The sequence below is a fragment of the Oreochromis aureus genome, linkage group 23 (assembly GCF_013358895.1).
Source record: "Oreochromis aureus strain Israel breed Guangdong linkage group 23, ZZ_aureus, whole genome shotgun sequence".
Lineage (NCBI taxonomy): Eukaryota > Metazoa > Chordata > Actinopteri > Cichliformes > Cichlidae > Oreochromis > Oreochromis aureus.
Window position 1 is genome coordinate 14,293,796 of NC_052963.1, and position 23,718 is coordinate 14,317,513.

Genomic DNA, 23,718 nt, shown 5'->3' on the forward strand with positions numbered 1-23,718 from the left:
AAAGAAATATGGTTTTGAAGAAATACTAAAGCCTTTGATTGATGACTTGAAAATTTTAGAAACTAAAGGAATCCTGCTTCCCTTTACTGAAGAGCCAGTGTTTGGTTCTGTTGTTCAAGTTACAGGAGACAATCTTGCTTTAAATGGCTTACTAGGTTTTGTTGAATCGTTTAGTGCAACAAACTGGTGTAGGTTTTGTTTAGTAAACAAGGAAGAAATTCAGTCTGTGTTTAATGAAGACAGTTCGGACATTGTTCTGCGCTCCAGAGAACTTCATATTGAACACTGTAATGCATTAAGTGAAGACCCTGCTCTCACTTCCGTTTATGGAGTTAAAAGATCTTGTGTGCTCAATTCATTGGAATATTTTCACAGCACTGACAATTATGCAGTTGATATAATGCACGATTTATTGGAAGGAGTTGTGCAGTATGAGCTCAAACTTTTTTTTCAATACATGATCAAAAATGGCTACATCTCCATTAGCACATTACTTGACAGGATACAGACGTTTAATTATGGTTTTGTAGAGCGTAAAAATAAACCAAGTGGGTTAAAAATAGATGATAACAGCAAACACTTAGGTTTAAATGCCATTCAGTCATTATGTATCCTACGCAATACTCCACTAATTTTTGGAGACATAGTTGAGCGGGACAATAGCCACTGGAATTTTGTTCTCCTTTTGTTGCAAATTGTTGATATTGTGTTGTCCCCAGTCCTTACTGATGGCATGATATGTTACTTGAAACATCTCATCTGTGATCACCATAACATGTTTAAAAACTTGTTCCCTGGTAGAAAATTAATTCCTAAACACCACCTAATGATTCACTATCCAAGGTGTATTAAGAAAATTGGCCCTCTTATCCACATATGGTGTATGCGTTTCGAAGCAAAACACAATTTTTTTAAAAGGGCTGTCAAAAATTTTAAAAACCTTACAAAATCTCTAGTAAAGCAACATCAGCGTCAATTGGCCTTTTACTATGAAAACTATTGTTTTAAAAGATTTCAGTTCGGTCCTTTAAAATTAAAAAGAGTTGATAGCATGGAAGGTGGACATTTGTTGTGCGAGTCATTAAATGTAGATTCATGTGTAAATGTTTCAACTACAAATTGGGTTAGAAATTATGGCACTGAATACCAGGTTGGTTTGTTTTTATGCACTGGAATGTCCAGTGATCTACCAGTCTTTAAGAAAATTTGCTATATCATAATACATGAACAACATGCATTCATAATAGGTTCTACTGTCAACACCTTGTACTTTGATGAACACTTTCATGCATACTGCATTGAAGAAAAAAGTAATGAGCATGCTGTTATTTCAATTGACCAGCTCACCTATGTTAGACCCTTTGACAAGCAATATTCTAATGAAAATGAGAACATATACATGATTCCATATTGTTACATGTTTTAGAAACTGTTTTGAAGTTGTGGTGCATATAAAAATAAATCTTTTTCAGAAGAACATTGGCTCTTTTTAATATTTTTTCCCCAAGGAATTTCTAAAAGATCAGAACATTAAAATTTACACTTTTTAGAATTAATTAGACGATAACTCTTTTGTAGTCAAAATAAAATACTCTGTAAGAGTTAATATATGAACTCTTAACTCCTAGTTAGTGTTAATGAGTGTTAAATTTTCAACTCCAGGCAGATTTGATATTTAACACTAAATCAGAGTTAATGTACCAACTCTCCAAAAAGAGTTAAATTAACACTCACTGGTGTGGACCCATATAGACACTTTAATAGTGTTGAAATCAAATCTGACGGTGTTAATTTGGACATGCTGGATTTGCTGTGTAGCTTTTGGTTAAGTATAGATAGTTTGACTATTAGGAATCTGCCCTCTGGATCTATAACTGTATCGAGTACTGTGAAATTAATATTTTTATGTATTAGAATTGCTACTCCTCTTTGTCTAGAATTATAACAGGCTGAGAACACATTAGGAAACTCAGGTGTTTTAAGTTTATTCAGACCTGTGACAGGCATGTGGGTTTCTTGTAATAAAACAACGTCTGCCTGTAGTTTTTTAAGTTGGTTAAGTATTTTTAACCTTTTTTCCCTAGAGCCAGCTCCATGCACATTCCATGAGACAAACCTTAGCGTGCCCATAGTTGTGTGTTTGTGGCTAATGACATATGCTGTGTGTCTTGCTTAGACGGGTGAGGAAAATGGAAACACATCATTTTTTTTTTTTTTTTTTTTTTTTTTTTTTGTAAATAGAGAGAAGAAAATGCGCAGCGTGAAGCTCCATAGGTCTGACTATGTGTGTGCATAATAACTAAAATGAGCAAATGTGTGCGTGTGTGTCCTATATCTGTGTGCACTGTGTGGCTGTTGTAAATGTGTTGCCTTTAAACGCATGTGTGTGCGTGATCGTGCAGAGTGAGCATGTAGAAATAGACAGTGTCCTTTGTGGATGGATAGGGAAACAGGTGATCGACATAGTGAAAGAAAAGAGAAGCAAGGAAACCAAAGAGCAAGGTGAGCGACAAGAGAGAGAGAGGGAAAAAGAAATAAGAACGGAAACATTCCAATTAAAGCATTGGCGGAGAGTGACGGTAACGTTATACTAAATTAGCAAACTGATATTACATAGTTAAGCAAAAGTTAATACAAGAGAGTGTGAGTGAAGAGAATAGCGCAGCGGATTCTTATCTGGTGTGCGGTCAATACAGCCATGGAGTGATGCCGGGGTCGCGGTAGAGCTGTCCGTCCACGTAGAGCCGGTCCACGGCGATGACAGCCCGGGAGCCTTTCTGAATAAAACTACGTCGGACTGGGAACAGGACCCTGCGTCGTTCCAGAATCTCTCTGGGGAACTGGTCGTTCACGCTGAAGTCCGTTCCTTTCAGCTCTCTGCCGCGACTCTTCACCTGCTCCTTCTGCTTAAAGTGGCCGAATTTGGCCACAATAGGACGCGGTCTCCCGCTTCCTGTCTTCGGAGCCCCGATGCGATGCACTCTTTCAAACCCTATGTTTTTCACCGTGTCCTCCGGCAGCTTCAGGTGGATTTTAATGAAGCTTCTCACGGTCGTTTCCGGGTCCTCTCCGGCAGACTCTGGAATACCAGAAAACACAAGATTATCTCTCATGCTACGGGCTTGTAAATCCATAACGGTCTCTTTTATTTTTTTATTTTCTAAGTTTAATTGGGTCACATTTTCGGTTAGAGATTTGACCGAGTCCCGTAGCGTGGCGTTTTCTGCAGCAAGTGTTTCCACCTGCTTCTGGCTGAACTCCAGGGATTCTTTTAGAGATTGAAATTCCCGGTGTAAGATCTCCACCAGGGACAGCCTCGCATCAAAACTGGACAATCGCTTATCGATTGACTCCAGGATGTCGACGATATCTTTGCCGGCAGGCGATGTTGTGCCGGGGGAGTCTGCCGGGCGATATCTTTTAGATGATGGCGTCTCAGTTTTGGCCGGGGAAGACATGCTCTGGGCCTTCTTCATTACTAAATCTTCGAAGCACCGGTCGATGTATTCTTGGAGAGCGTCTAAACTCTCCTCGTTGTTCTCCAGGGTGTTAGAGATGATAGGGCAGATGTTGTTAGTTATATGACAGTTGGTTAGTTTATTTGACAATACTGAAGATTAAAGAAACTTTGTTAAATTCTAGGCTACCATTCGTTTGTTTTGTTTTTTTCCGCCAAATCTCCGGCGTCTGACGTCACCTACAACATGGGTCCTTACCTTACCGCCGTCAACTTTCATTAAATACATGAAAAACTATTTTGTGAAAAATAACATTTGTTTTTCCAGCTTACTTCACTGTTCTCTCACCCTCAGTCCTCCTCACTGAACTAGAAACTAGAAATGAACAAAAATAGGATCTTTTAATAATTATTATTAGTGGGGGATCAACAGCAGCACAGCACACTGCTTAGTTATGTAAAATCATCATCAATGAATGTGGGTGAAAAAGAAGCTACAGATTTAAAATTTTTGGTGAATTTCAGTGCATTGACACTTTTACCTGCTCTGTCCCTTTCTTTCCCTCTCGATCCTCCTCTCTCAGTCTTTGTGCTGTCACTCAAAAGTTAAACATTTATAACAGTATTCAAACTGAACACAGGCTGTTGCTGGACATAGACAGGTAGCATCATTTTATTTGGATCTGGAGGTGTACTTTAAACAAACATTAAATTGACCAGAATAGGAATATAATTTTTTTTTTTATGCCTGTCCCGTTTGGTTCTTTGGCCATCAGAATTATTGTGGATCATCATGGCCTTGTCAAATTGGTCCATTTGATTGACCTTCATTATTATTATGTATGTATTTTATCTTCAGTTGTTACAGAAGGGACAGACATGACTGGGGGATAGGACAGGGAGAAAGAAAGAAAGATAGAAAGAGAGGGAGAGAAAGAAAAAGAGAGGGAAAGAGGCACTTTAAAAAAAATCACCCGGATCACCTGTTGAGAGAAGAAAAAACAGAAGAGAAAAAAAGCAAAAAAAACCCCCACCATCGCAATAATCTAGCTAACAGTAAATAACAGTAGATACTAAATATTGAATGTTATTGTGCAGCACGCAGGACGGACAGCGCACAATGTGCTTTGAGGTAGCAGCCAAGAAAGGTGTAGTTTGTGTCTGTGAACACCCGTGTGCACACCTGTGTGGATCTGCGCGCTTGTATTCAAAAGGTTTCTCCATGTAACGATCTGGTAGAGGGTGTAGAGAGCCATAGCCCCGTCCCCCAGGGCATGAAGCAGGCATGGAGGAGATCCAGGCCCTAGACATCCAGAGGGCCCAGAGTGCGAGAGCCCAAAGAGGACCATTGGAGGGGCAACCGTGCCACCCTCCTGGAAGGAGCTGAGGAGAGCCCCAGACAAGGGGTCACCTAGCAGCCACGAAGCAGAAGCCAGAGGGGGCTGGAGTGACGTGCCCACGGGCTCTGTCGGCAGCCGGCTGTACCAAAGTGGACCGAGCCCCAGGCCCAGAGGCCCGAGGGCCACGGGCGCCAAGCCCCGCCAAGCAGCCACCAGGTGTGAGCCGGTACGTACCTGAGTACCCAGCCCTGCCCACCAAGAACCACCAACCACCGACAGAAGTGGGCACCGGCACCAGAGGTGAGGTTGAATACACAGACCGTCCTCTGGACGCCGTATAACGTGCCCACCCCCAAGGCCCTATCATTACACACTATCATGTGTAATGATAGTGTGAGTAATGTGGATGTCTAGGTTGCGGAATAAAATTGAGGCACAGGCGGCCAGAAGGGGACAGAGGGCGAGTGCCTCCCCTGCATCCTAGTGACACACCTGCATCTCAAGGCCCTGCATGTGTGGGCGGTTGTGGAAGAGGGAGGGAGTTGAGGATGGGGAGGGAAAGAAGCGAGGGGCAAGTAGCCCCTCCCTGGGGCCAGCTTCCCCGCTGACCCCAGCAGGCACCCTCGCTCTCTAGAATCCACAAAGGCCAGGGGGCCCAGGCCCATCCGGACTGGGGCTCACGGCAGCTACACCGCCCAGCCCCACACAACACGAGGCAGCCCACCCGCCCCATCGCAGAGAAAACTGCACCCACCCCATCATCCACTCATCTTCCAGACTACACAAGACAATAGACACCCAGGTTGAGTTCATTCTTCACCTCTCCTATATCTCTCCCCCACCTGCATTGTGAACTCCTGGAGAACAGAGAACTCCTGCAAGGATGTAACAACCTCTCCGCCAGTTGAAGAGCCCCCCAGTTGGGCCGATGCACCAGAGGCCCCCGACACCAGGACTGAGCCCCCCTGCACCCACCCGCCCACAACCCCGGTGAGATAACAACCAGGACCCAAGCCCCCAAGGCCCAGCCAGAGCCCCAGCCCGGACACAGAGCACCCCCAGAACCCCAAGCCTCCACGCCCGGCCCGGCCCCACTCAGGGGCAGAAAGGCTACCAGGCCAGTAAACCACGTCTGCCAGCACAGACCCTCTCCCAGCCCCGTTGCACACACGAGGAAAACACCATCTAAGAGCCACCAGAGCCCCTAACCAGGTCATGACCACAACCCCCGGGTTAGGCCCTCCAGGGAAAACATCCCTAGGGAATCCCCAGATGCCCTAAGCCCATCCCTACCCCCACATCAACCACAATAGCGAAGGCGAGACCGAACTACGACCCCCCACCCCCACTAGGTGATGGAGCTGATCAAAGGAGCCCAGAGGGATTGATCTAATGTGGTGGCAGAGACTGTATCAAGACTAATGTGATCTATTAGATCACATGTGTCAAAGTCAAGGCCCGTGGGCCAAATCTGGCCCACGAATGAATAATTATGGCCCCCGGGATGATATTTGATTAGTATTAGAATCGGCCCACAGGTCACAGCCGCCTGCTGGGGTTTTGCACGCACCAATACTCCATTCCCCACAATGCAACGGAAGCCCGCGAACTCACTGCAGCGCTGCAAGCGGGGCTCGGCTTCATTATTCATTCATTATTCATCAGCATTCAGAGCAAATGTCAACTTTCAGCACCTCCCCTCCCCAACAATGGCTAAACGGAAGGTGTACGGTGAGCACAGGGAATTTCAAGCTAGGTGGGAGGCAGAGTACATGTTCACGGAGGTAAAAGGCAAACCTGTTTGTCTTCTGTGTGGAGAAAGTGTGGCTGTAATGAAAGAATATAATCTAAGAAGGCACTATGAAACCTCTAAGAAACACAAAGACAAAGACAAGAATATGGACACGGAACAAAGGCTACAGAAGGTGGAAGAATTAAAATGAGGTCTTAAGTCCCGGCAGGCTCTGTGAGCCTGAGCAGAAACACCGTTGCTGAACGTATAGACCAGCTGTCCACCAATCTAAAAGAACAGCTTGTGGAAAAGGGAAAAGATTTCATTGCATATTCCCTTGCTGTGGATGACAGCACTGACACAACTGACATTGCCCAGTTGTCAATTTTCATTCGTGGAGTGGACTCCAACCTGACCGTAACAGAAGAGTTTTTGGCGTTACGTCCGATGCATGGCACGACTACAGGACAAGATCTGTATGAAGAGGTATCCAGATGTGTAAATGAGATGGGACTGCCTTGGGAAAAACTCGTGGGATTGACAACAGACGGAGCACCCGCGATGTGTGGACACAGGAGTGGATTGGTGGCAAGGATACGTGAGAGGATGCGGGACGAAAATGTCACAGAGGAGCTGACAGCTTATCACTGCATAATACACCAGGAGTCATTATGTGGCAAAGCCTTGAAAATGGAACATGTAATGACCATCATAACGCGTGCAGTTAACTTCATCAGAGCCAAAGGTTTAAATCACCGCCAGTTCAAGGCATTTCTGGGAGAGTTAGATACAGAGTATGGTGACTTGCCCTATCACACAGATGTGCGATGGCTAAGCCAGGGAAAGGTGCTGCAAAGATGTTTCGAGCTTCGTGAGGAGATCTGTCTGTTTATGGAAAGCAAAGGGAAAGACACAACAGAGCTTCGAGATGAAACATTTATGTGTGAAATGGCGTTTCTGTGCGACATCACAAGCCATCTGAATGTGATGAACCTGCAACTGCAGGGACGGGGGTGTGTCATCTCTGATATGTACAGTACGGTGAAGGCGTTTAAAACCGAGCTGAGTCTGTGGGAGACACAGATGCAGAAAGAAAACTTGAGCCACTTCCCCAGCTGCCAGACCATGAAAGAGAAGCTCTCTACCGCTGTGTTCCCAAGTGCACAGTTTGCCGATAAACTCAACATACTTGCCGCCGAGTTCCGACGCCGATTTGCTGACTTTGAAGCTCAAAAAAGCAGGTTTGAACTACTTGGCAATCCTTTTGGAGTTGATGTGGAAAGCGCACCACCAAACGTCCAAATGGAGTTGATTGAGCTCCAGTGCAATGACATACTGAGGGAAAAATATGAGAGAGTGGGTGCCGCTGAGTTTGCACGTTTCATCCCCGACACAATGCCTCAGCTGCGCATCCAAGCTGCTCAGACGCTCTCCATGTTTGGCAGCACATACCTGTGTGAACAATTGTTCTCTTTGATGAAGCTAAACAAAACATCACACCGGAGCCGTCTTACTGATAAACACCTTGACTCAATTCTGAGGATTTCCTCAGCTCAGAGCCTGACCCCGAACATTGATGAACTCATACAAAAGATGAGACACCACCAAGTATCAGGCTCAGGCTCAGACAAGTGAGCATCGCAGAACATTTACGTATTTTTAGTTTTTAATTCAGTTAAATTTTTTACATTTGTTTCTACAAGATGTGATTTTTCTTTGAAGGAAGTATTGTTTTGTCTGTGTGCCATAGATTTTTGTATTTTATCTTATTGTATTTTATTTATTTATATTTATTTTTCAGTTAATAGACTCAGGGAAAATTGCAGATAAGAGCCATGAGAAAGAATACAACTGATTTTATTTTATTTTTTTCAATGTTCTCTTTTTACTATTGGAAAGCAGTAATTGGTAGGATCATAGAGCAGCACAATATTGCACTTTCAGTTTATAATGCATGCAATTTCATTTATGCATTTATCTTGATATTAAGGAGCATATTTTGTTTACGAATGACATTTACTTTTTTGCTGTTTGCCTGTTGAAAATGTTTTCTTTCGAAATAACTGAGAGCCATCAGAAAATATTGCTTTATTCATTTAATGTACAGGACATGTCATTTTTCTTTGAAGGAAGTTTGTTTTTGTCTGTGAGCCTGTTGAAAAATGTTTTCACTTGAAATTACTGACAGAGCCATAGAAAATATTGGATTATTCGTTTAATCGTTAAATGATATACAGTACACTGTGCTAGGTCTTGGTTCAATAGGTTATGTGCAATCATTTTAATATGTTTTAATAAACATTGAACCAGTCCGGCCCTCAGCTTGTAGCAAATTTGTTTTTTTGGCCCTCTGATGTATTTGACTTTGACATCCGTGCTCTAAAGGAAAAAGGCGCATATTCCATACAGCCATTACTTCAGTGTCTTGATGACATTAAGGCTTGGGTGTCTATTAACTTTTTAAAATTCAATGATAAAAAGACTGCGCTGATGGTTTTTGGTAGCCCCACTGAGACCCCCCATATGTATTTAGATAGCTTGGCCCAGTATAATAAGCCAACTGTCACAAACCTGGGGGTCATAGTGAACTCTGAACTGAAGCTTGACAGTCAGATTAAGGCAGTGGTCAAATCAAGCTTCTCTCAGCTCAGGCAGCTGCTACAATAAAGCCGATTCTTTCACGGCAGCACTTTGAGACAGTTATCCATGCCACTGTTAGCACTCGGCTGGATTACTGTAATGCACTTTATGTGGGGGTCCGTGCTTCATACATTACTCATCTACAGAGTTGTCTTTTAACTGGCACTTGAACGTTTGAGCACATTTCCCCTATGTTAGCTTCACTTCACTGGCTGCCAATTTCTTTGAGGATTCATTTTAAAATTCTTTTATTTGCTTTTAAAGCCCTCCATGGCCTAGCCCCATCTTTTCTCTTTTCTCATATAAGGCTGCTGCAGCCTTATATGCCCACCCGCTCTGTCAGGTCAGCTGATGCTGAAGGTACACAGGACTGAGCGTCAACTTAGAGGAGATCATGCTTTTGCTGTTGCAGCTCCTAAACTGTGGAACAATCTGCCTTTAGAGATTAGACAGGCTTCTTCTCTGCCTGTTTTTAAGTCACTTCTGAAAACCCATCTCTTCACCCGGGCCTTTGACGCCTTGTGAGATGTTAGTTTTAGTTTATTTGTATTTTAGTTGATTGTATGGTGTTTTATCTTGTTTTTTTTTTTATATAGGGCTGTTTTAATTTTTATGTGTTTTATTTTTTGCTGTTTTGTTTTATTCTATTGATTTTAACTTATTTACTGTACAGCACTTTGGTCGTGTGCTGGGTATTTTAAAGTGCTTTATGAATGAAGTTGGATTGGATGATCCTTCACACCACAGCCACTCAATATTCATATTCCACAGGACACATTAACATGTCTCTTCAGCACATCTCATCATCACAACTCTCACCAGCTTATCAAGTTATCAAGCACTCTCTCCTCCCTTGTCCTCTGGCTATAGGTTTATTTTGCTACCAAGAGTTTTGTTTGAACCCACGTGGACATTTGTCCATTGGATCTTAAGTCCAACGCCTTCACCACTCGGCCATCCTGGTTCAAAAGAGTTGAGCTGTGAGGCAAACGGTAAAATTCTTAATCATAGCATCAAAATGCTTTTTACAAAGTTATATATGAATAAAAATAAATCCTAGTAACAGGGCAGTGTTGCTTTGACAGAGAGAACAAAGTGTGCAACAGCTTTTTATTTAAAAACTAGGTTTGTGCAGTTTGGAGACTACAAGGTAAAAATATAAAAATAATGCATTACAGCATCAACAAAAGGCCTGTTCCTCACAGCCACACTGACCCAAACACGCCTGTCAAACATTAGTTAATAATTACAGTTTTAAAATGACTTTTTTTCATAGTAATACAAATAAAATGATACATTTTTGTTTGTTTGTTTTTAACAGCTCAGTGTTGGATTAATAGAGAGCACACAGTCTGTTAAAATCGTTTTAAGTAAAAGATTTTTCCCATTTAAAAACTTCAACTAAAACATAACAAATAAAAAATACAGGAATATACTTTGATTGTAAATCTTCACATATCAGCAGATTTTCTTGTGTAACCTCTACTTTGTCCAGAAAGTAAAGTCAGGATTATTGGTGGTGTATTTTTGTCATCCTGAAGCTTTCAGACACATGACGTCACGCTGAGCTGAACCTCTGATCTACATCAGAAACATGAGAGTGTTTACAGGGGGCTGCAGGGATGATTGTAGTTTTCATTTATTAACTCTGCACAAGCAAAGAATTACAAGCGTGGTTATGAGGTTTTTCCTGAAGCTTTATCTCCACCGAGTGAGCAGCAGCGCCCTCTGCAGTTTGTGTGTTGAAGTGAAAAAGCTTACAGCACCTGGTATTCCCAGGCGGTCTCCCATCCAAGTACTGACCAGGCCCGGCCCTGCTTAGCTTCCGAGATCAGACGAGATCGGGCGTGTTCAGGGTGGTATGGCCGTAAGCGAAAACGTCCTGTAGGAACAGCCTTTTTATACATGCTGTAACGACACACACTCCAAACGAAACAAATGTTTGAATTACAAAACACACTGTGTGCTCTCTGTCACTTTCACACTGTGCTGTAATCAACTAACATGTGTTATTATGAAGCTGTTACTGCGGGAAAAGCACTTTTGCAGCTCAATGTTGAAGCTGCAGTTAATAACGAATAGCTGCATGTTTTCGCTGTAATATATGAAATTTAGCACAATAATATATAATAAACTATGAGACATTTGCCATTTATAAAATGCCCTTTATATAGCAGCTCTCTCGCTTACGGCCATACCACCCTGAACACGCCCGATCTCGTCTGATCTCGGAAGCTAAGCAGGGTCGGGCCTGGTCAGTACTTGGATGGGAGACCGCCTGGGAATACCAGGTGCTGTAAGCTTTTGCACTTCGACACACAAACCGCAGAGGGCGCTGCTGCTCATGTTTATGCTCACAGGCATGAAAAGTTACATTTCTGGGTAATAAAATCTTTTTTCTATATTTTTAACATGGGAATATTATATTTCCATCTTGTCTTCCAGAGTAATCGGATTAATGATAAGACAAAAGTAGAACAAGGAAAGAATAGGCCATGTATCTCACGTTTAAACAAAACTGATGTTTTTTGAAAAATCTCACACAGATAAACATTTACAGGAAATTACTTTTCCTTCAAAACAAACATCAAAGAGTCTGTGGTTTTCTTTATTAATTGTACTTGAGCAGAAGCTGTAAAGGAAAATTTCTATTATTCTAATTTAAAGTGTTTAAGTTCTTAAGCATATGCTTAGTTGTGACACTGTAATAGACTGTTCAGTGGAAGTTTCTAAACTAGATGAACTTATTTCAGCCTCATTAGTTGAAGAAGACAACTCCCTATTGCATGCATAATATACCACTGAAATGTATAGAACAGCTTTCAAAAACAAGTTTGAATTTATTTAGGATTTTCTCAAATGCACAAAGTGCCAAAAGCATACACACAGTCAAATCTTTTCATATGAGGTGCTGAAGGTTCTGCACCTCATAACTCAACAAGCCCTATTAACTTCTCATTAGTGATCATGGCTGACTACAAGTGTTAGTTTCTCTTCGCAGCGTAAAAAGGATTAGCTTAAAACCACTTGTTGGATTGACCAATATTTAGAACAACGGAAAGTCCAAGGAACTCACTGTAAACCATTTTAAGCCATTTTTATACACTTACAGATTTGTTTCAAACAATCGTTTGTAATTACAAGTTGTTTGATTATGTTACCACTTTGCCAAGGTCTGGAAGAAGACCCAAAGAGTCCCCCTTAGATCAGAGGGAATTTGTTATTACTGTGAACTGAGGACTTCTGGAAAGAAAGCTTTATGGGCAGACTAGACTATGACTGAGCTATATGGCCACAATGACAACAGTATGTTTGGTGTATCAAAGGTGATCCTTTGAAATCTGAGAACACTGTACCAGATGTTAAGCCTGGTGGTGGTAGGATCATGCTCCGGGGCTGATTTGCTACCAGTGGTACTGATCAACTGCACAAAATGGATGGAATAATGAAGAAGGAGGACTACTAAAGTGAGTTTACAATCCAACATAGAAACTGATCTTCACAGATGGAAAACTTCTATATTCAATGTTATGCCAAATCCTCAACTTATTAGTAAAAGAAAACAATTTTCATTATAAAATATGTTCTGATGACATTCACATGGATTTGATTTACACATCAGAGGCTTGGTCAAGTAAATGAACATGAAATAAAGAGCAGAAAAAACTGCATGAGAAAATATTCAAAACGTGACTTTCCGTGAAGCCGTGCTGTCACACTGTGGCTAGACTGAGGGTTTGTCAACAGTCTGATGACACTGCATCACAGAATTTTCGCTAACCACTTTCTTCTTTTCATGACCACAACTCAACACCTTATGAGTGTTTGCAGCTTGCAAACTGTGAACAACTGAATCTGTCCTGAGAGCAGAAGAAACTTCTATAAATGCAAAAACTCTAGATGTTATCACACTAACTACATATGTTATAATGCAATCTTTGTGTAATTTAAAACTCTGAATTCAAGGTTATAAATGGCCGTTTTTGACACCTTTTGAGTTTACCTTTATTAATTTCACTTTTACAAACTGCTTATTTTGCCTTGTTTGGTGTCATTATTTTCAGCACACCAGCACAAATAAGAATTTACAGTTATTATTTCATTCTGACTGTATTTTTGATAGACAAACACACACACACACAAAGCTACACTACACAGTCAAAAAATTCCAGAAATCTCTCAAATCTCAAAACTTGCTGTCAATGTCGCTGTTCTTTCTTTTGCATTCACTCCAAGAACCCTTTTCCATAGCAAATGCCACATGCTGTCATATAATTTTGGCTGTCATGCTGCATTTCTGCCCCCCAATAGGAAATTGAAGTTGTGTTTTATTTTAATTTTTCCTTAGAAGATGCAGTTTTTACTGTTTCTTCCTGCACTAAAGGTGATTTTCAAAACTGGTATGTAGTTTGACGTCTGCATTTCTGACCCAAACTGAAACGAGACTCAGTGAGGGTTCGATGTCATCTTAAATCGATCACGTGATTTGGATGCTCTAGTTTGTCTGTAGACTCTAGAGGGTAATACGTTCTCAGTTTATTGCTTCACACCAGACAGCCTCCTGTAATTCAGAAAGCACCTTTAATGCTTCAATACAAATTAAGAAGGTAAATAACAGCCAGATGCTGCTAATGAACTGCACTTGATTAACTGTTTACCAGCAAGTGTGAGCACCTCTACGAAAGAATAACATTTGACAGTTAACACAATTATCATTATCTTCCCAGTAATCATGTCCCAGAAAATTCACTCCAGGGTCAAACTGTGCAATGGTTAGAAAAAGCTCAAAAATCCAAGGTTACATCTCAGACTCTACAGGCCTCAGTTAGCATGTTAAATGTTAAAGTCCATGACAGTACAATTAGAAAAAGGCTGAATAAGTGTGGCTTGTGTAGGTTGTCTGTTTTACTGCAATATTAGCGACGTGTGGGTGTTGTTGTGTGCCTTGTATCGGAGCTTTGCTCGTAAGACTCATCAATCGTGCTGTGGGAGAATCTGATACAAAGGCAGACACCATGATGCCACTTTTGGGAAATGGGGAGTCACAGTATGAAAACATTATGGTGAAAGATTTAGTGTAGTTTTATCTGCCTTAGGGCAGATAAAAAGGGGGACTTGTAGGAATGTTTAGCTTATTTTAGAGTTTAGGAATGTGTTAGATAGGATATAGAATTGTGAGACACTGACACTGCCCTGGATATAAATAAAGGCCTGACTGTGTCATGAACTTAGGAGTAGATTTTAGGAGACCCTCCCCCAGTTGAACTGTGAAAGTAAGACAAAGAGGAGTTAATGCTGAGTGGAAATTCCCCAGAGGATACCTGTGTGGGGGTCTCAACATTTGTAACTGGATAACTGTGGTCTGGAAGGGAGATGGACTTTTATGACTGGGAGGAAGTCACGTACACAGAGACACACACAGTGCTTAAACTGTTACACTCATATATCCACATGCACACTCACTCACGTGCACTCACATAGACACGCGAGTACGCGCACACACAGGCGCTCACGTGCTCATGCATACACACAGACACACAGAGTTTGCAGCACACCATGGGGGTTTTATGATAGGGTCGCTTCTACAAAACTGCGTTTCACAGACAAAGGAGGGAAGATTTTGCAGAGGGACACCGGCCTGGCAAGTCTTCCCTTCTAGAAGGTGCATGCTTAAATGAAGATGAATAAAGATGAATACAGGTTTTGTGAAATAACTACTGAGTTCCGGTGCCGTCTCTGGATGCCTTGAGGAATAAAAGAACCAGGGTGAAACTGATTTTTTAACACTTGTTTGGAAGGATGGCAAGGAGAAAGTCTCTTCTCTCTACCAGCTGTCAGCATGTGGTGAAAATGTGAGTTTTCCATGAACTCCCCCTGTATACCAAGTACTCTATAGTCAAAGGTGTGTTTTGATGTACTGCAGCAGGGTAAAGTTCCCAAGCATATCAGCAGAGCTGCAACAGAATGACTGAAAAAGACAAGAAGGTGTTGCAATGGCCCGGTCACAGTCCAGACCTCAACCTAAAATTCAGTGCAGGGAGCTTAAGATAGCTGTACATAAATAAATATCACAAACTTCAATGATCTGAAGAAACAATGTAAAGAAGAGTGAGCCAAACATCATTGTGAAACACTGATAGTCATACAGAAACAATTTGGTGACGCTATTGCTGCTAAAAGGTGGCTCTACAAATGACTGAATCATGGAGTGTTCTTAGTTTTTCAGAGTATGCTATAGATTCCTATGAAAACAATCTTTTCCACATGACTGCATGTTTGTTTGTTTTCTTGTGACTGTGCTATGAGGATTAAGTTATGATTTTCTTAACAGTGCAGCAGCAGCTTGAGAATGCTGCTTGGTTAACAGGAAGTTTTAAAAGACCTGATCAAATGTCTTACTGGAAATGTTTGATATCTTCAGTCAGCTCAGTGCAGGTTTCCCCAACCTGTGTTTGAATTCAGACTTTTCATGACAGAATTGACTTGCTGCTTAATTAAAAAAAAACTAGTTCAAGGTGTCCTGCATATATGATACAGTGGTCCCTCGCTATAACGCGGCCTCGCTGTGTCGCAGATTGTTTTGTGCAATTTTACATGCTTTTTTTATACAGCGCATTGTGTTCTGCGTCCTGATCAGCTGTCAAATTTACATAAATCTTCGATTGCTAGCAGTGTGACTCTGACGTGCTGTACTGTATGTTTGTAAGTTTTCTCGCCAACAAACACAATAATTTGATTTCCTTCTGTAATACTGGACTTATTTTTCTACGAAGGTTTGAACTGTGATTGCAGCCATTCCCCAACTCTCTGTGAATAGTACTCATGGCCATTGATCAGTCGGCTTTGATCAGTGGTTGTTGATCAATGGTGATGAGAATTTGCATAATGAAGATGGAACTGACCTCACAGCCCATCGTTCCTTCAGTGGTGCTAGGTTCAGTCATTATGCAAATGTACTGTTTATAAGGTTGGGGAAACCTGCAGTCAGCTGAGACTGAAGAAGTCACTTGGATGAGTGACGAAACGTTTCTCCCACTGAAAACGCTACGTCCAGATGAACAGAATCAACTTTTGGAAATTTACTTACCTGGATCATTGAGCATGCATCAAGAGAGAAAAGTGTGAAAATATTCATGCGTGTCTGAGAAAAGTGTATAAAGTGTGTAGTGAGGAGTTTTACATCCTTAAAACATCTACAAAAACTGTAAAAAATAAAGTCGGCTACTTCGCGGATTTCACCTATGCGGGTTATTTTTAGAACGTAACTCCCATTGCTGATAAACGAGGGACCACTGTATATATTTTTTTCTTATCTGAAGTTATTCTTTTTCGAACAAAACTCAAAACACAGCCTAATAAATCTTCAACTTATATAAGATGTCTGGCTCTGCCTCTGCTCAGTCGGCTAGTGCCTGAGCTCGGATCATAGCGAAATTAGGGGGAATTTAGGACTGTGCGCTATGTGCTTCGAATATTGTGTGTAATTTTTGTTTTATACAGTTGTCAGTCAGGCATCTAACTATGAAACAAATTACACTCCAAAAGACCCCGGGCTCCTGAAACAACAACCCGGGCTTAAGCCCAGTAAGCCACCTCCCGCTCCGCCGATGTCGTGAACACAGCAGAACTGAGGCAAGTGAACTAAGAGGTTATTTATTATTAATGACTGAACAGAGATGGCCAGTTTTTGCTCTAATATTATAACGCTAATGTATATCAGAGAGCTGTTAATAGAATTGAGTCTGTTAATAGAATTAAAAGCACATTAAAAACAAAAATGTAACTTTGTGGGAGTCATTTCAAATTGAGAGACATGGTCATCATTAACATCACAGGGTGCTTTTGCATAGAAACACAGCAACAAGCACCAAATACAGAGCCATTTATTCTTTTTGTTCTCAAACTTGCTTTGGTGTAATAAACAGAGATGCTGAGGGGCAGTCACGTCTTGAGGGACTGCATTTATACAGGAAGGGTTCATTCATTCAGGTGTGTGCATGGGTGGGGCCCACACAGTTTTTGAGTGAGAGCAATGGCTCCGTTACATTAGGCTACATAACAGAAACAGATCAGATGCCTGCATTTCAAAATATATAAGTAATAACTGAAGAAACAACAGCATAAACATTTGGAGCTTTACTTGTTTTGGGGACATCTGTGAAGACTCATCAGTCTGAATATAACTTATAAACAGCATTGTGACTGCTGCGACAGATTAAGAATATGACACATATATAAATGTGCCCAATATGTGGGACTCAACAAAGCAGCCATTTGGACTGTTACCTGATTAGGGCACGTGGATGATGGGTCAGCAGTCTGAATTTAATTTACATGCAACACCTAGTGACTTACTGAAAGTAAGGTACAGTTAAACAGATCATCTGTTCTTAAGAATATGAGGACCATATTTCAGACCATAAGGCACACCGGATTATAAGGCGCATTATGCGAAACAAAACAGTCAGATAAGTCAAACTTTACTTAACTCATTCTTCTTGCTTTCTCCATTTCACAGAATGGGGTTCTCTGTGAACTTTCAAAAGAGCTTGCTAATCCCGAGTCAGCAGATTTCTTTCCTCAGTTTGGAAATATGCTCGCTTTCCAGCCGCGCACGTTTGTCGGAGCACAGAGTGGCCGCGTTTCATCGCTGCCTCGCCCAGTTTCAGCTGGGATGCAGAATGTGTTTCCAGGTATTTCCATTACGTTTGTTGGGCATGATGGCATCTATGATCGCCGTAGTGCCACTTGGACTGTTAAAAATGAGAGAGTTTCAAGGCAGGACTCTCTCTGTGCATCGCGCCACCTCTGGAGGAGGCTGACGGTAACTGCGTCTTGCATGCTAGCTCCTTGGAGGGAGCCCAAGGGGGGTCCTCTGGTGAGAGAATGGAGGTTACACCCTTTAATAGTGGCTCAGATTTGGGATCTATTTGGCAAGGCGCAAATAGATCTTTTTCCTTCCAGGATAAATACTCACTGCCCCCTGTTCTTCTCCATAATCGACCACGATGCACCCTTGGGCTTGGATGCGCTAGCGCACCATTGGCCAGACGTGCTCCTGTATGTATTTCCCCCAGTGGAAATGATATCTCCAGTTCTAGAGAGAGTGCGTTGGCAGTCCCTCTCTCTGATTCTAGTGGACCCTTGGTGGCCCACAAGGTCGTGGTATGCAGAGATAATCAGCCTGCCAGCAGCGAGTCCTTGGCAGCTTCCTCTCCGCAGGGACCTTCTCTCTCAGGCGGGAGGAGAAGTGGTTCATCCGCGCCCGGATCTGTGGCGCCTTCATGCTTATCTGCTGAGAGGTTAAACTTGATTGCTAAGGGTTTGCCACCTACTATGATAGCGACAATTCAGACCGCTAGGGCCTCATCTACTAGAGGCTTGTACGCTTACAAATGGCGAGCCTTCGAGCAGTGGTGCCAGGACCACCACACTCTCCCATTTCAGTGCTCTATTGTGGATATGTTGGTGAAGGTTCTCAGTCATCCAGGTCATCGTAGTCAAGAAGCTTCTTCAGTTCTGAAGAACCTCTCCGGATGAGAGGTGAAACGTCTTCAAGCAATCTAAAGAAGTCCAGACGCTTTTCTTTCCAAGCTTCTTAGACCTCTATTGTGGATGTTTTGACAGGAGCTGTGGGAAAAGGGCCTTTCATCTTCGACAATTAAGATTTATTTAGCAGCTATATCTGCTTGTCATATTAACTTTGACGGGGCGACACCAGGTGCACATCCCCTTGCCATACGTTTTCTGAAAGGGGTTCGCCAGCTGAGACCTGTGCTTAAGTCCAGTGTCCTTGCTTGGGACTTGTCTTTGGTGCTGGAGGTCCTTTGTAGCCCCCCGTTTGAACCCATTGAGTCTGTGGATATGAAATTTCTTTCATATAAGACTACATTACTTCTCGCTTTGGCTTCGGTAAAGCGAGTGGGTGACCTTCATGCGCTGTCTGTGCATCCCTCCTGCACACAGTTCTCTCCTGATGGCCACAAGGTCGTATCGTGTCCAAATGCTGCCTATTTTCCCAAGATCATGCCTGCATCTTATAGCTCAATGGAGTTTGAGTTGCTGAAATTTTGCTCCCCTCCTTTTGCATCTGAGGAGCAGAGTAGTGATGTGTCGGTCGCGAACGAAACGGCTCTTAGAGCCGGATCTTTGACGTGAACGACGCGAGCCGGCTCCTTATCGCGAGCTGTGTTTTTTTTTTCTTTCTCTCACCCTCTCTCTCGCACTTTTTTTTCGCTTCACTCCGCACGCGAGCCTTGTGCTTTGCGCTGGGCAGAGGGAGGAGGGGCGGTAGTTACACTTGCAGTAGCACAGGAACAGAGCGGGAGAGAAAGAGAGAGAAAGAGAGCCAGGAACAACAACGTCACATTAGAAAGGCATAGTAATCATCCACAACTATTTTCAGTTGCATATGATAAAGGATTCAGAAAGTTTATTCATGCAGGCCTATATGACAGAGAATGTGCATCTTCTTTTTCATATTTTAATTTATATTTAATTGTGTTGTGGTTTTCAGTGTTTTGTGTTGTTTCACTTTAAATTAGTTTAAAAGAAAAAAGCTGAAAATTTAAATAGTTAAAAGTTGAAATGTGAATAGTTGTTTTTTTGTATTATATGATTTATTTATTATATTTTATGTGGAGTGAATAAATAAAAGTATATTTACGGTGTCCCCTAGAGACAAAACACGTAAAAACTCCAAAACACGTACAAAACACAACAGAAGTGTTCCAGGATGCTAGGCGCAGTGTTAGGCTTTTGTTACCTAGTGGCTACACAAGCCAGGAAGCACCAACGACCAGATTTGGTGTGTGGTAGTAACAGGTAAATGAACATTTTTTCAAATTATTTGAATATATATGAGTGCCTGTGTATAAATACACAAATGCTTTCAATTGTGTAACTTAAGTGATCTAGGTAGCTCTGTTTTGGAAATTCAGTTAACGCTAGAAATGTGTTTTGGAGTTTGTACGTGCTTTGTTTCTAGGGACCACCGCATATAAACATATATAAATGAAACACTTTTTTTACATTAGTAATTCCTTTTGTGCATAATTTTATATTGTTGTTAATAATAAATTAATTAAAGCAACAAAACAACCTGAAGAGCCGGCTCTTTTTAGTGAGCCGAGCCGAAAGAGCTGGTTCTCTAAAAAGAGTCGGAAATCCCATCACTATAGCAGAGGAGGATGCATTCTCTTTGTCCAGTGCGTGTGCTACGCACCTACATTGAGCGCACTCAGAATGTGCGTTTATGTGACCAGCAGTTTGTCTGCTTCGCTAATCCAAATAGAGGTAGAGCTCTGTCCAAACAGAGGCTGTCCCACTGGATTATAGAAGCTATCTCACTGGCATACGGCACCAAAGGTCTTGCTTTGCCCCACGGGGTGAGAGCTCATTCAACCAGGGAGATGGAAACCTCATGGGCTCTTTTTAAATGTTTTCTTTTTACCAACCAGCTCCTCTTTGATAGCTGCCGTGTCCATCTTGTGCTGCCTGCAGGTGAAGCGATGGGGGAGGGGGAGTTGTGTTCAGGGAAGGAGAGAGGCGAGGCCGAGTAACGTTGCGTAGAGACAAAAGTGGACGAAAGAGAGGCAAAATTGCGACTCCACAAGTATAATTATAACGTAACATAGACTATATTGATGTAAACGATATTGTCACATCTCATATCTCGTATAAAAATATATCAATATATTTAAAAGCTCGATATATCGCCCAGCCCTACTACTGAAAGTTCTTTGTTAGTTATCTCTGCTTATTCCCACACATGGAGCAGATAGAAATACAATGCAGTCCAGATGAACTCCATCACTAACTCAGACCTCAGCACTAAGACAAAATCTGTAGCTCCTCTCTTCATCAATGATTCTAAAACCAGCGAGTGTTTGTGGTTTTACAAGAGCTTTGTTTTCAGTATAAAAAAATTCTTTGGAGCAGCAACTTGTTTTTTTGTAGGTTATTTATTGAATGCTGAAAGACAAGCGATGACTGTGACCTGAGAGAACAGGATGAACAGCCAGTTAGAAAAAAGGTCAGAATGTAATGATTACTTATGCAAGTGAGACAAGAAAGTCAAAAGTTGTTTCAATAACTCTTGTGATTGTGGTATTTTTCCACATTCACTGACAAACAATTCTTCCATATTTCCTTAATAATAATATTCCCATTATTATTTATGCAAACTTTACAAAGTCTTAAGAATTTCAAATCTTAAGAAACCCAAAGCAACATCATGAAACAATGATAGAAAGATCACAGTGAGTACAGAGCAGCTCTCAAATTGAACCAGCGCTCGAAGTGGACAGGTTGAAGAACATTTTCGATGTTCTCACATGCAATTACAATATGCTTCTTTATCTTTACGCCTTTGTATGTTTCATTATTTTGCAGTTTGCAGTACAAAATATCCATCTTTTCAGAGCTTCTATAAAGATTTTCAGAAACATGTTGTCTTCTTTTACAAATATCTTTAACCTTGTCAAAAGTACTAATGATGAAGGTGTTTCTTTTTTTTTTATCTTTACCATTAGCACCTGTGATCTTCCTCTCGCGTATTAGTTCATCACATGACTCTTTTGTGCCTGGTTTGATGATATGCTGTTTTTTGAACTTTTCAACACTGTTGTGATTCCATTCTTGTGCTGATCTGCTAGAAGAAACGGACGACATTTTTGTGTCTGGTTCGATGATACGCTGGTTTTTGAACTTCTTAACATGTTCATAATCCACACAGAGCACAGTGACAGAGAACACCACCATCAAGAAAATGGAGAGCTTCATATTTCTATTTTGAAGACAAAAAAAGAACACTGATATGTAAAGTAGTCTTTTTTTTTTGTTTATTTCTGAAACATTTTACCATTTGAACATGCTTACACATTAAAACACATTTAAAATACATATTTAATATTACAAACTGGATGATCCCAGTTGGATGAACCAAAACAACAACTAGTAAAGATGTATTACTCTTACCTCTTTCTTCAGTTAGCAGACTGATTGGTTGTGCAGTGCAGTGTTTGGTGGGAGTCGGCTCTCTGACGCAGGGATCAATGAAGATGAAGGAAATTCTCTGAAATGTCAGATTAATTGCTATGAGTTAATAAACTAAATGGGTGAATGAACAGCAGCTGCATGTAAGATCAGTTTGAATGAAGATGAAGATACTGTACATGATACATGCAAATAAAATATGAAAAATAGCCATGTTAGGAAAGTAAACAGTTAACATGCATCTAAAAGCTGACATGTTTTTGGAACAAACGAAGTGAAGCAGCCAAATACTTATGAGCAATTAGGAGGATCAGCCCACCTGCTGCACCTGAACCAGTTGACTAGCACTCTAATGTCCTAGCTCCAGGTTTTACTTCCACTGTATCGTTCTGTCTGATTTGTTTCTGCCATGTCTGTCACATCTACAGGAGCTCACAATAGAAACTTCAAATATTTAGGTGTTGAGGTCAGTTGGCCTGTTTACAATGTTAACAACAGCAAATAGAACTTTTTTAAAACTTTGTTTTTCTCTACTTGTGTTACGAAAGATTACAAGATAACATATTATATTCATTATAATTATAATTTAAGTTTAAATAAAGTTTAGATTTCTTGTGGTTCTTTTTTATTATATTAATAATGAGGTTTGTTTAGCTTTGCACCAAAATATATTGTAGAAATAGGCTTTAAAATGTACTCAGAGTCATTCAAACAAGTACATTTTAGAGATGTTATTTTAAGTAAAGAAGTTGAATCAGTTTCTTAGAGTTTACTAGACTAATTTTAACCCAAGCACATGTATTTGTACTTAAATGATAAAAATATGTATTTTACCACATCTGCACTCAAGAGAAATTGGACAAACTAACATCTTTTTAAATCTAACAATTGTTTTTAATACTCGGATGAAAATGATTTGCAGTTAATCGTGACCTGAAGTTTTATTACACTCAAGTAAAAGGTTATGCAAAAGCAAAGAGACGTAAAATCAAAGTTAAAATATAACAAGTCTAAAGACTGACCTGTGTAGAGCTGAGGATCACTCAAAAAGGAAGCCAAGGGACAAAGGTAAAAATGAACCACGATTTCCATGTCAGCCCTTTTTATACTCCACATCTACCTTAGCTATAAATAGATTCAGCGCACATAGCAGCAGCTTAGCAACCACATTTCCTGTCAACTTCGTGTCTTTGAGCCCATATATGGCACATATACATCAACATGAAGCGCTACACAAACATGACTGCAAAAAAATAACTTACAAGCAGTTTGTCTGCACGGCCAAATATGTAAAGACATGAGTCACTGTCTGTGCACAGTTTTACACATGTTTGGTTTAATACTTAATAGCAAAAGGTCATGAAATTTTAATTAATGCACCACACATAATAAATATTACATGAAGTTGATTAATAAAAATGTTCCTTGTAATTATGTTACTTTAATTTTACAGGAAATGTGTGCTACCCATTTTTTATTTATTTTGTGTGTGAATGTAGTGGCGTAAAGTTCACGTCTGGTCAGCTGGTCAAAATAGAACATGTTTGCAAAAG

The 23,718-nt window shown here is 41.1% G+C and overlaps 1 protein-coding gene, 1 long non-coding RNA gene and 2 other non-coding genes across 4 annotated transcripts; 2 read left to right on the top strand and 2 right to left on the bottom strand.

Moving 5' to 3' along the window:
* The first annotated feature begins 6,506 nt into the window (after nt 1-6,506).
* On the top strand, nt 6,507-8,164 carry LOC116333562 (general transcription factor II-I repeat domain-containing protein 2-like). The gene is given in 2 exon segments (XM_039606527.1): nt 6,507-6,759; nt 6,762-8,164. Coding segments are annotated over 2 exon segments (1,656 nt in total).
* A 2,759-nt stretch (nt 8,165-10,923) lies between these two features.
* Nucleotides 10,924-11,042, bottom strand: LOC120436563. Its single transcript, XR_005610547.1, has one exon. It is a non-coding gene; the product is annotated as a 5S ribosomal RNA (ribosomal RNA).
* Nucleotides 11,043-11,353: 311 nt separating this feature from the next.
* On the top strand, nt 11,354-11,472 carry LOC120436543. Its single transcript, XR_005610527.1, has one exon. It is a non-coding gene; the product is annotated as a 5S ribosomal RNA (ribosomal RNA).
* A 9,651-nt stretch (nt 11,473-21,123) lies between these two features.
* Nucleotides 21,124-23,322, bottom strand: LOC120436120. Its single transcript, XR_005610156.1, has 3 exons — nt 23,188-23,322; nt 22,148-22,244; nt 21,124-21,956 (listed from the first exon to the last, which is right to left on the bottom strand). It is a non-coding gene; the product is annotated as an uncharacterized LOC120436120 (long non-coding RNA).
* Between the last annotated feature and the right edge of the window lie 396 nt (nt 23,323-23,718).